An 11,134-nucleotide genomic window follows, 5' to 3' on the forward strand; every position below is an offset into this window, starting at 1 on the left:
GAGTAAAAGAGGAACTTACATTTGAATGAAAGTGAATATCTAATCAATAAAGTGTACCCGGTAAAGTGATTTGGGTTTAGGTGTGATTTTGTGAGTGGTATTTTTGTTTTGTTTATAGTTTTTGTTATTGTGTTTTGTTGGTGATTTGAGTTCCACTTTCTTTGCAAAATAAAATAAAATAAAATAAATAATCACTCTGAAAACATTTATAACAATTTCAATAAATACTAAACATGTTTTAAAAAATTAATTTTATTACTTTCAGAATAATTTCTGAACATGTCCTGAAATCAAACAAAAACAGCCGAATTCGGAGTTCTCCGCCCCAGATCGGCCACTACTCGGATCCTTTTACCATTTCTGATCACTTTCTGTTTGGGTTCGTGGAAAATTTTCTGATCAATCTACGAATAACTCCACAGAATTCAATTACTTCGTTCTCTGAAGTTTGACGAGTTTCTGATCCTCGGTGATTTCTACAGTTGTTTTGATTTCGCCTCTTTCTGTAGCAAATTCTAGGCAATCTTCCTCCGTACAAATTGCCTACATTTTGCTACTTCTTCCTCGAGGTGAGAACGTAGATTTTGATTTGCGTTCATTGAATCTCAGCGACGAACAATGGGAAATTCCTCCTCGATGCTCACTCAATATGATATTGAAGAAGTTCAACAGCACTGCGATAATCTGTGTGAGTGTTTTCGATTTCTGTTCTTTATTCTTTCTTTGGATACTCTACGCTTCTAATTTTCTCGGTTCTCGTTCATTTTGGGTCTGCAATTCAGTTACGCAACAAGAAATAGTGTCACTGTATCAGAGATTTTGTCAACTCGATCGAAACTCGAAGGGATACATCTTGTCCGACGAGTTCTTATCAGTCCCAGAATTCGCTATGAATCCTCTTTCTCAGGTTATTTGAACGATTTCTATGATTAATTTCTTGATGTAGTTAGATTCTGAGCCTGAGTTTGCGAAGTTCGTGTACTTCAATTGGTGAATGATAGTTTATCCTTTTCTTTTGGTATTCCCCAGAGGTTGCTGAAGATGGTTGATGGTTTGAACTTCAAAGATTTCGTGGCATTTTTGTCTGCATTTAGTGCTAAAGCTAGCATCCAACGTAAAATTGAATGTACGTATAAAATGCAGTCTTCCAATTGTTTAGATCCTGTCTGATGACACTCGACATTGGCTTGTTTGATAGTGTTCTCTTGTAATTCAAAAGTCGTGTTCAAAGTTTGGAGCAGAATTTTGGTTTATATTTCCAACTTTCCATACTTGATTGTACACCCTTTATCACATGATTTAGACATTCTAATATTTAAACAGATTGTTTAAGATCATTTTTTCCCCTTTTGCACTTCTGTCAAAACAATGCTCGTATGCTTATGTTTTCGATTCGATGGTGTTAGGAATTGTGAAATAACTATCCAATTTGATTGTAGTGTTCTTCCAGAAGTATGAAACAGTGAGAAAAAGTTGTCAAATGGGATTCTATTGAGGAGTTTTCAAATTCAACGTATTGTAATTGGCTCAATAGGGCCTAGGTAGATAGAGTAACGTAGTGAATTTGGTTGTTATTTTAGTTAGTTGATGTATGGGTTTTGATCCTAAAAGTTATGTGCATGATTTTGAGTAGCCATTTTGATATTTTCTTGGATAGTGTAAGAGTATTGGGTCAAAATGTATATCTTCGAACTTTTTGATCAATTAGGTGCGGGAAGGTATTTCACCACGTTGGACTATAAACTTCTCTCTTAAATAGCATTCTTTCTTTCTAGTGGAGGGGGGCCGCCTTTAGTAGTTATATCTCCTTCAGGGCACTCTTTTCATTGTTTTTTTCTTTTCTTGTTCTTGATTACAGCCACTAACATTATACTCGTTTAACGTATTACAAATTTGAGTGGCTAAAATCTTTTCTTTATAATTTGTTCTCGTTTCACTAGTTATGTTCAAAGTGTACGATGTGGACTTTAATGGGAAGGTGTCTTTCAATGACATAATAGAAGTGCTACAGGATTTGTCTGGTCCCTTCATGTCTGATGACCAAAGAAAGGTACTCAAGACGCTGCACTAAATCTTAGGAGGCACTCACTGGGAGATTTGTATATATTTTCCATAGCTCATGATATGGCATGTTCTAAAGTTTTGCCCTTTTATCTCTTTTGTAGCAAGTCTTGAGCCAACTTCTGGAGGAAGCAGGTTACTCAAAGGAATCCCAGTTAACCCAGGAGGATTTCGTTATGGTTTGTTCTTACTATCATAAATCTCACTGTTTTTCATTTGGACCAACGAGGCATAGTGACATGCTTATCTGACACTATACAAACACAAAAATAATTGATACTTATTTGAAACTTGGATTAATCAAATTGAAAAAATGTACATAAATCGCCTAAAATTAACCAAATATCACCACAAAGATGAAGTAGCTGAAATGTCAAGGAAATACATGAATAGTAATTAACATTCACAATCATATTTGAAGTCTTATTATCAATAACAGTACCTCGTTGCTGAAGTTTAGTCATTTCAAATCTAAACTTGCTGATTCTTCAGCATCTGAACAAACACGTTCCACCTAATCATGGTCGAGTTGCTTCTTTTCTACACTTTAGAAGAACTGCTTCATTATTCACCACATGGTCTCTACCTCTATGTCAACTATTCCATGAATTTTGAGATCCCGTATAAACTATTATTGTACGGCCTTCTGTCATCTGAACTTGCTGAGAATCATTCATAATTTGCTTGATTCATATATTTCTTGTGCTGCAATATATATGTTATATGTATTTTTGTTCTTTTGCAGATTCTTGGCAATTCTGGCCTGAAAATGGAGGTTGAGGTGCCTGTCGATTAAGATGTTGAAGTTTGGAAACGATAGATTACTAGCTGAAGCATCATATATCAATGTCTTTCTCAAGCAATGTTCATTGTCGATGGACAACTTCAATTCCTCAAACATGTTCATTTATGCAATTATTTACTCAACTTAAGCCTGTGGCTCGTCTTTTTGTAGACAGATATTGATCTCAAAGATTACGAACTATCTTAATGAAAATCTCCCTAAAACCAATTATTTCTTGTCAAATTTGCATCAACTACTGTCTCTAACTTCGACTGAACTCGGAAGATCGAGCGATTGAGACATGATAAGTAGGAGAAATCTATTATCATAAACTGAGGGAATCTGATTAGCCATTTAGATTGTCTTAGATGTATGTATGTATGAGGATCATCTGAATTGGTTCTGGGTTATTCATTATACAATATACTTCCTAAGACCATCATATTTGGCTTTTATGGTGAAGATAAGGTTGATGGTTTTAGTATGCTGCAGGGTTTTGATGACGCCAAAGCTTCTGTAGAAATGGAGCCAAAACTTGCCAGCGTGTAGCGACAATCCTCCAAAAGCTGCCATTAGAGACGCATGGTATCCACCGACTTACCATCTTCATCCCGATGACAGGTTTTACTCTAAACGCTTCATCTTGAGAAATGTGCTGCAAATTTTGGTATGTTCTTTTGAGTCTATTTCTTGTATCATTGAAGCTTGGTTACTTGCCACTGCAACCCTCTCAGATAGGCAACATTCATTCACATGTCACAATCATGTCTCCTACCCAACCGCTTCATTTTTTTTCCTTTTTTTTTTTTTTTTTTTTTTTTTTTTTTTTTTCCTCAATCTCTCGTTTGTTGAGAACATGAAAAGTATAAAGCTTTTTGACGTGTTTTATTTTTCCAATACTGTTGAAGCTGAACTTTATTATCATCCGCTTCACATTCTCCATTGTAACTGTTTCCCAAGGACAGCCTCCTCTCCCTCTCTCTCTCTCTCTCTCTCCGAAGCCCAAAAGTTAGAAAATTTTTAGAGGCCAAGTAAGAAAAAGTCTTCTTGTGTTCCACCTTCACACCACAACCGAGAGAGCTTACGAACTGGCCTCAGAAATTGATGAAGCTGACTGTTTTCTAAGGCACAGCTACAATGGCAGAACGCCAAAAACGCCCTATTGGGCATGGATTGGAAGTAGATGATTCACGCCATGAGAAGGCTTTAAGAGCATTTGATCAAAATGGGGTTACGAGAAACTCATCAAAAGACGGTCCCAGTTGGAGAGTTAAACCTTGTGAAGTTGAGAAGATCAGTAGAAGACTGAGCCTTCTTGAAGAAGATACTAGAGCTATGAAGAAAGCTTTGTTTGAGAGTTTGGAGGAAAGAAGAAATCTGTTGTATGAGATAAACCAGCAATTTCAGAGCATAAGCAAACACCATCAACTCTGTAACGAGGTAGCTGAAGATCATGATGAGACACTCCAACTCCCTGAGGTAAAATGCTTTGAATCTTCTGATATACTTCAAATTTCTTGAATTCATACATAGAATGGAATATAGAACGTCTGAACATTGTTTGCAGAACAAAGAGAGCTTGTTTTTGTTTTGTTTTGTTTTACATGAATTCCATAGCCTCGCTGTGGTTGAAAGAATAGGATTAGGAACTGAAATTCATAGATACACATTAAGGTTTGCATCATTTTGTGGCATTACTTACTTAAAGGCCTCAGCTCCTATATGACTGATCGATCTTATGTGGTGTGGTGTGGATTTTGGTGGAGAAAACAGGAATGGAGACGTGGTGTTGGCCTATCACAAATCTTTCACCACCAACCAAATATATCTCTCGTCTTCAAACATTTCAAACCAAATTTGTTGGCATTCACTGATTATCTTCCAACAGAAAAATGATCTATTTGGAGAGACTCGAAGAATGTAAGTATTCGGAGTTCGTCCTTTAATCAATTGAGCTATATTTAGGCTGGCTATTACAGTGAAATTAATTCCTCTTCATCTTTGATGTAATTTTACTTCGCACACGATCTTTAAAGATTCTGATTCTGGCTCGAGAACTTTTAGTTTTTTTTGTTTATAACTTAACTTTAATCCTTCAACTTTTAATAACATCTGCTTGATTATAAAAAATTTAACGAGAAAGGCGTGCACACGTGCACCTGCCTGATGGCCCTAACTAAACTCAAATTTTGATTTTGATTCTTTTTTATCAATAAATTGATGTGCTAAGAACATCGAATAAATATTTGTTACATCCAAACCTATAAATTACGATACAGCATCTCTTAAGTTCTCGTCTTCCCAATAATTTTTTTTTTTTAAAATAACTTAGGACACTTTTAAAAATATGTAATAGAAATGTTTGTTACTCTCAATATCTTTTTTTTTTTTTAAAAAAAAAGAGTGGGCTATTTAATTTAATTTAATCTTTTAAAAAAAATAATAATAAAATGATTTTTGAGTGGGAAATCCAAAAGAAGAATTTAGGAGCAAAGAGGATGATGATATGATCGGAAGTGGTTCAAATTGAAAGCCTAATCCAATTATTTTCTCCGCCCAAAACCTCTTAACAATGAGTCTCCGATTGATTCCGAATTCCGGCCACTCCTTCCATCTCCGCCGCCCCACATTCCTCCGCTTCAACAACCACCGCCTGAGAGTTTTCTCACCGCCCAAACACAATCCCTCTCTTTCACTCCGCGCAGAATCCAGCGCCAGAGAGCGTTTCTCCAACCTAAATGAACCACCAATGGAGGTCGAAGTAAAGCTCCGTCTTCCAGATTCTTCATCTCACCAGAAACTCTCCGATCTTCTCTCTTCTCACCACATCAAGACGCACAATCAACAGAACATCTTCTTCGACGGCGCCAACGCCGAGCTCTCCTCCAACCTCGCCGTTCTCCGCATCCGATTCTACGATGATGACAGCCACTGCGTCCTCTCTCTCAAGGCGAAACCTGTAATCTCCGGCGGAATCAGCCGCATCGAAGAACATGAAGAACCGCTGGAGCCGTCGATCGGCCGCGCCTGCGTGGAGGAACCAAATCGTATGCAGTTGATGGAATGGTCGAAGATTTTGGAGAGAGTGAAAAAGGAGTACGGGATTGGGAGAGAGGGATTCGTGTGCTTGGGCGGATTCAGGAACGTGAGAAGAGTTTATGAATGGAAGGGATTGAAATTGGAATTGGATGAAACGATTTTCGATTTCGGAAGGAATTATGAGATGGAATGCGAGAGTGAGGAACCGGAACGAGTTATGGATTTGTTGAAAGAGTTTTTGAAGGAGAACGGGATCGATTATTCGTATTCGGAGGCTTCCAAGTTCGCAATTTTTCGATCCGGGAAGTTGCCAACCTTCTGAAACCTTTCTGTTTCCATTCGTTTGGTTTCTTTTCTAACCTATTTCAATCAAAACATGATCAACCATAGCGGTCTTGGTCTTACTTTTTCAAGCGGACAACATCGACACGTTCACAATAAGTCTTGAACAAACTCAAACTTCATTTTTATTTTTCGTCCACTTTTGCAACGTGATCAAATCTTAAGCAAAGAAGTTCAGCCACATGTCACCCATGCATGTAAGTTTGCTCGCTATAGTTCTAGTTAATTTACCTCTATTCTAGGCCAAATCATGTAGCTCACCCGAGCCAAAGTCCTTGGAATGCAATGTCATACCCTCATCCCATCATTGTGATTCTCAACAATACTATTACACCTCTCGATGATCGATCACCTACGTTTTGAATGGATTGATTCGATTCATCAATGTATTTGATAATATTGATAATATTAGTTATTGCTATCATTAAAATGGAGGAGAACAAACAAAAAAACTCTATTAATGGTTCAAATGCAATATTTTTTCCAAAATCATGTTATGTTTCCATAAATAATCAGGTTATCACAGTAAACAAGCTTTGAAGCCTTTCTCCAACTCTTCTGCATCCAAGTTTTTTCCTATAAACACAATCTTGTTGATTCTCGGCTCATCTGGACCCCATAATCGATCGGGCGAACCTTGGAATATATCATGAACACCCTGTCACACCCAACGGAAAGAACACATTACCGAACTCGAAAAACATTCTGATGTGTAAACGAAGAGAAGGGAATTAATACTATGAATCTTATAAAATTGACACCATGAACTAAAAAACTAAAGATGACCTAAGTTATGTTTGATGGGGTTTAGTGAAGCATAGATTTGTTCAGTCATGGGAACAGGAAAACATCATTAGTCATTAGTTTCATTGATTTTTCTCACTCACCTGAAACACGAATCGCTCATCCATACCCTGAACTGATAGGAGACCTTTCATCCGGTATATGTCATCACTACGGTCTAACAATAACGTACCGAGCCACATGTTTGCCTGATCGATACCAACAAAAAGGTGAAAATCTTTCAGTTGAGCAAAACAAGCTAGTATTTATCGATTTTATTGATACCCATCGACATCGTATATGAAGAAACGATAGTTAAAGAAAATACTCATGAAACATTCTTAATACGGGAAGGCATGAAAAAATTATTAATCCAATGAAAAGAATACTAGAGTTCATTTTTGATGACAAAAAAAAAAACCATCTCGACACCAACCTTCTCAAGATCCAAGATTCCTTCACAGACAATACTGACAGAAGAAACGCCAGGGTCGTGCGTGTGATCGTGCGAATGATGATCTGCAGTGAACAGTTGAAAAAATGACGCTAGATCAGAAAACTAAGGATGTGCAAAGACTTAGTACTACACTTCCATGATCAAGATGCTGAGCAATCTATTCAAGCATTGCATTTTGAGTAATGTGTTATAAAGTCGTAAGCAAGTTTAATTCACCAATAGGGACGTTATAAATGAGAACAAAATACGCGAGTTCTTTGTAAATTCTTGCTGTAAAATGAACTTGATTCGGTAAAACGTCAATAAAAATCTGGATGATGTTCACAGAATAGAAGGCAAAAATCATGAGGCTAGCCATGTATGAACGAATCTCCAAAAGACAATTTGATTGAAGACTAGCAGGGCTGAATATAAAATGTATCAGTCAAATAATGCAGAATGGATGTGACATGATTATATGGGCGCATAATTTTACCGTGCTTGTGGTCATGTTCATGATTGTGGTGGTGATGGTCATGATCATGGTCGTGCTCGTGCTCGTGCTCGTGCTCGTGCTCGTGCTCGTCATGGTGACTATGACTGGCATGGTCTTCCTTCGATTCAGTATCAACGGCACTATCTATCCTGAAAAGATGAAAAGAGGATGAGGAGAAGATCCAAACTTAACCATTCAAAATTAAGCAGGAATGGTAAGTATGAACAAATTAGTACCAGGACGATAAAAAATGGCAATAAGACAAATGTAACTAACACAATAAATGGAATATAAAGGTGAATAAAAATGAATACTTGTATCCAACAAGATGTTAGCATTCAGAAAGAGTGATGACAAAAGAATCAGAGTTCTTTCAATGACGATGGAAATAATTTTAGATGGGATGAAACTACCTCTCCAAATCAAAGCCTCCTATCCCAAGAACATAATCCAAGTCAACCTTGCCATACTTTGTCCTCTTCAGTTCAGCCATCCGGTTTATTTTCTACCATCGGAAGAAAAAAGAACATAAATGACGTATTCGGAAGCTAATGAATCAATATACAAAAAGAAGTGTCGAGTGTTACTAACCTTTATCCGTTGGACCAGATCAGCAATTTGTGGCTCGCCAACAAGATCAGTCTAGTGGGGTATACAGTTCATGAATTAGCCCAGCATTTTGCCCAAAAACTAAAAATCACTTCAATTAAAAATGTTAAGGTTGCTATTCAACTTTCCTTGTTTAATTCATATAGTTAGATCAGTACCATTTTTGTTTGTTATGTCAATTTGGGGGTGTACGATCGTTCGTCAAAATCATCAAAATCATATCTACATCTACCAAGGCTGAAATGACTCAAAATGTACTATAAAGGGATATGACTAGCTATAAATTCTTCCAACTCGGGTTATATGCTATCTAAGTCGTAGTTGTTACTTATTTGCTTGCTAACCTATAACATGCTTTCTAAAATCAATTTCCAAACGTTTTCTAAAACTTTCTATTTTCTCATTTGCTAAAACCTTTTCTTAAGAACAGGGCTAGAGGCCGGTGACCCAAATTCTAGTTTGTGACTTACTCGAGGGTGAGAGTAAAGGTAAGTGCTGCACAATCGTGTTGCGAGTCTTGACAGAGAGCGATTGTGACACCTAGTTAAAGAGTACCACAACCAAATTTTCTAAATTACATTATCAGTTGGGCAGACATTGACATTAACTTGAATGCACAATCCTTACAATCAGAATAATAAGCAGACTTTCTATTAAAATTGCCACGGGATTAAAAAAACTTATGGCACTAAATTTAGTGTATAAAATTGTGAACATGCTTGGGTTTTGGGGAAAAACCCACTCGCAAATTAATTTGACTTGTTTGAACATTATATCTCGAGGGGCTAAAACAGTCGTCTATCATGAATACCTTGTTTACTATGATTCGATCAGCATAAGCAATTTGTTCTACAGCCTCATTGACAATTCCTTCCGGCTTAACTTCATCCAAGTGAAATGCCGCATGTTTGGCATCAACTAACGTGACAACACCATCCAACTTCACATCATTAAAAACCGAGTCCTCGGCATAAAATGTCTGAATGATTGGTGATGGATTTGCCAATCCTACATATTCCAATGATGTAATAGAATATTAGAGAATATATTAGAAAACGTCACATGAAATTATCATAAATAAATACGACAGACGTGCGTTTGTTGCTACACAACGAATCCATTCTCGTGATTGAGAGACTCTTCATACCTGTAGTCTCGATCACAATATGGTCAAATTTTCCTTTCTTCTTATTAACCAGCTCTGATATCATCCGGACAAGATCACCCCTCACAGTGCAGCAAAGACATCCGTTATTCAACATAACAATATCCTCAGCACCAGTTGTTTTTGCAGCAACCAAAGAACCATCGATATCTACTTCTCCGAACTGTAGTTTTAAGACATGACACAAAGTTAAATATATAATTCAGAAGACGGAGTCGTGCGATCATGCACAGAAAGTTTTATCTCGTACCTCATTTTCAATAACCGCAATTCGCTTCCCATGCTCTGCTGTTAATATATGGTTAAGTAACGTTGTCTGCAAGATCCAAAACTTTTCTTATATTTTCCAAATAATAACCCAATGCACTGTCCACTGTTAGAAACTTAACGAAATAATCCCTCATTTTGTCCCGAAGTAGTTGATGAATAATTGCAATTCTTCTAAGCCACTTCTTTGCTTCAAAGACTCAAATTCAATCATAATCATAGTTAAACTAGCATAAAACATATATCAAAGGGTTAAAGGTTCGAATCCTCTGCCCCTCATATTGTTTAACTCTAAGGGCGACAAGTAAACAAACAGCAGGATTGGAAATTTCATGGAAATGAAAAGAAAAAAAAAAACCCAAAACAAGGATCTATAAGATGTAAATGGAAACAAACAAAAGCCCCTAGAATTCAGAGTGAAATTCATTTCATCAATAACCTCTCTATTTTTAGGATTTGAACTATATTTTCGGAACTGATTTAGGGAAACACTCCCTTAATACCAATCCGAACAGCATAAGACACCAAAACAACACTCCGAACTCTACTCTCATAGTTCATAGAGAACTAAAACGGTCCACCACACAGAAACGTACGCACGCAACCGTAGAATGAGAGAGAGAGAGAGAGAGAGAGAGAGAGTTCATACCTTCCCAGAACCCAAAAATCCAGTGATAATCGTAGCTGGAATCCGGTCATCGGGAGGAATCTTCGTCAAAACATCGGATTCATCGCTCTCCGATGTGGGAGTAGGTGTGGAGGCGACCGAGAATCTTCGCGAGGTTCGTTTGGACGCGACAGAGAAGTGGAGGGGGGCGAGAGGTGGTGATTGAAAAGACGTGAGAGTGAAGGTGAAAGGGCGAAAAGGGAGAAAAGCAGAAGGAAGGCGGGTAGAAATACGGTTGGAGCGGGTAGAAGCGAGGGTCATAAAGGCGGCGGAAGCAATGTCCAGAGAAATGGAAGCCATTGCCGGGGAAGTGAAGAAGATAAGAAAATGGTATCTGTATCAGAATTCAAAACGAAGAAGAGGAAGAAGATGAAGAAGAGGGAGAAGAAGGATGAAGATTATTTTGAGGATGCTTCCCGATGACGCATGCGTCCAACCCTTCTTCCTCGCCTCTAGATATTTCATTACATTTTATTTTTTCTTTT

The 11,134-nt window shown here is 37.4% G+C and overlaps 4 protein-coding genes across 4 annotated transcripts; 3 read left to right on the forward strand and 1 right to left on the reverse strand.

The window, feature by feature from the left end:
- The first annotated feature begins 248 nt into the window (after window positions 1-248).
- LOC111458051 (calcineurin subunit B-like) lies at window positions 249-3,073 on the forward strand. The gene is made up of 6 exons (XM_023100550.1): window positions 249-688; window positions 783-907; window positions 1,030-1,126; window positions 1,941-2,050; window positions 2,166-2,240; window positions 2,807-3,073. Exons 1-6 carry the CDS (start codon window positions 619-621, stop codon window positions 2,855-2,857), a joined length of 528 nt encoding a protein of 175 aa, XP_022956318.1. The 5' UTR covers window positions 249-618; the 3' UTR covers window positions 2,858-3,073.
- A 120-nt stretch (window positions 3,074-3,193) lies between these two features.
- On the forward strand, window positions 3,194-4,913 carry LOC111458052. Its single transcript, XM_023100551.1, has 2 exons — window positions 3,194-4,324; window positions 4,619-4,913. The coding sequence occupies exons 1-2, from the start codon at window positions 3,983-3,985 to the stop codon at window positions 4,739-4,741; spliced, it is 465 nt and encodes a 154-aa protein (XP_022956319.1). The 5' UTR covers window positions 3,194-3,982; the 3' UTR covers window positions 4,742-4,913.
- A 391-nt stretch (window positions 4,914-5,304) lies between these two features.
- Window positions 5,305-6,549, forward strand: LOC111457747 (triphosphate tunel metalloenzyme 3-like). Its single transcript, XM_023100132.1, has one exon. It carries the CDS (start codon window positions 5,418-5,420, stop codon window positions 6,204-6,206), a length of 789 nt encoding a protein of 262 aa, XP_022955900.1. The 5' UTR covers window positions 5,305-5,417; the 3' UTR covers window positions 6,207-6,549.
- A 107-nt stretch (window positions 6,550-6,656) lies between these two features.
- On the reverse strand, window positions 6,657-11,098 carry LOC111457746 (uncharacterized GTP-binding protein YjiA). The gene is made up of 10 exons (XM_023100131.1): window positions 10,632-11,098; window positions 9,966-10,031; window positions 9,698-9,878; window positions 9,362-9,558; window positions 8,533-8,583; window positions 8,355-8,446; window positions 7,942-8,090; window positions 7,446-7,528; window positions 7,114-7,218; window positions 6,657-6,884 (listed from the first exon to the last, which is right to left on the reverse strand). Exons 1-10 carry the CDS (start codon window positions 10,947-10,949, stop codon window positions 6,747-6,749), a joined length of 1,380 nt encoding a protein of 459 aa, XP_022955899.1. The 5' UTR covers window positions 10,950-11,098; the 3' UTR covers window positions 6,657-6,746.
- Window positions 11,099-11,134: the final 36 nt, after the last annotated feature.

Source organism: Cucurbita moschata, unplaced genomic scaffold (genome assembly GCF_002738365.1).
Source record: "Cucurbita moschata cultivar Rifu unplaced genomic scaffold, Cmos_1.0 Cmo_Scf00020, whole genome shotgun sequence".
NCBI classification, from domain to species: Eukaryota; Viridiplantae; Streptophyta; class Magnoliopsida; order Cucurbitales; family Cucurbitaceae; genus Cucurbita; species Cucurbita moschata.

What these genes read in the sequence shown, in the direction of transcription:
- LOC111458051 (XM_023100550.1), top strand. Translation starts at nt 619, where the DNA reads ATGGGAAATTCCTCCTCGATGCTCACTCAATATGATATTGAAGAAGTT. An exon ending in CTATGAATCCTCTTTCTCAG is followed by an intron (nt 908 to 1,029) that starts GTTATTTGAACG and finishes GGTATTCCCCAG; the next exon opens with AGGTTGCTGAAGATGGTTGA. An exon ending in CATCCAACGTAAAATTGAAT is followed by an intron (nt 1,127 to 1,940) that starts GTACGTATAAAA and finishes TCGTTTCACTAG; the next exon opens with TTATGTTCAAAGTGTACGAT.
- LOC111458052 (XM_023100551.1), top strand. Translation starts at nt 3,983, where the DNA reads ATGGCAGAACGCCAAAAACGCCCTATTGGGCATGGATTGGAAGTAGAT. An exon ending in AGACACTCCAACTCCCTGAG is followed by an intron (nt 4,325 to 4,618) that starts GTAAAATGCTTT and finishes TGGAGAAAACAG; the next exon opens with GAATGGAGACGTGGTGTTGG.
- LOC111457747 (XM_023100132.1), top strand. Translation starts at nt 5,418, where the DNA reads ATGAGTCTCCGATTGATTCCGAATTCCGGCCACTCCTTCCATCTCCGC.
- LOC111457746 (XM_023100131.1), bottom strand. Translation starts at nt 10,949, where the DNA reads ATGGCTTCCATTTCTCTGGACATTGCTTCCGCCGCCTTTATGACCCTC. An exon ending in ATCTGGTCCAACGGATAAAG is followed by an intron (nt 8,447 to 8,532) that starts GTTAGTAACACT and finishes TTCCGATGGTAG; the next exon opens with AAAATAAACCGGATGGCTGA. An exon ending in ATGAGCGATTCGTGTTTCAG is followed by an intron (nt 6,885 to 7,113) that starts GTGAGTGAGAAA and finishes TGGGTGTGACAG; the next exon opens with GGTGTTCATGATATATTCCA.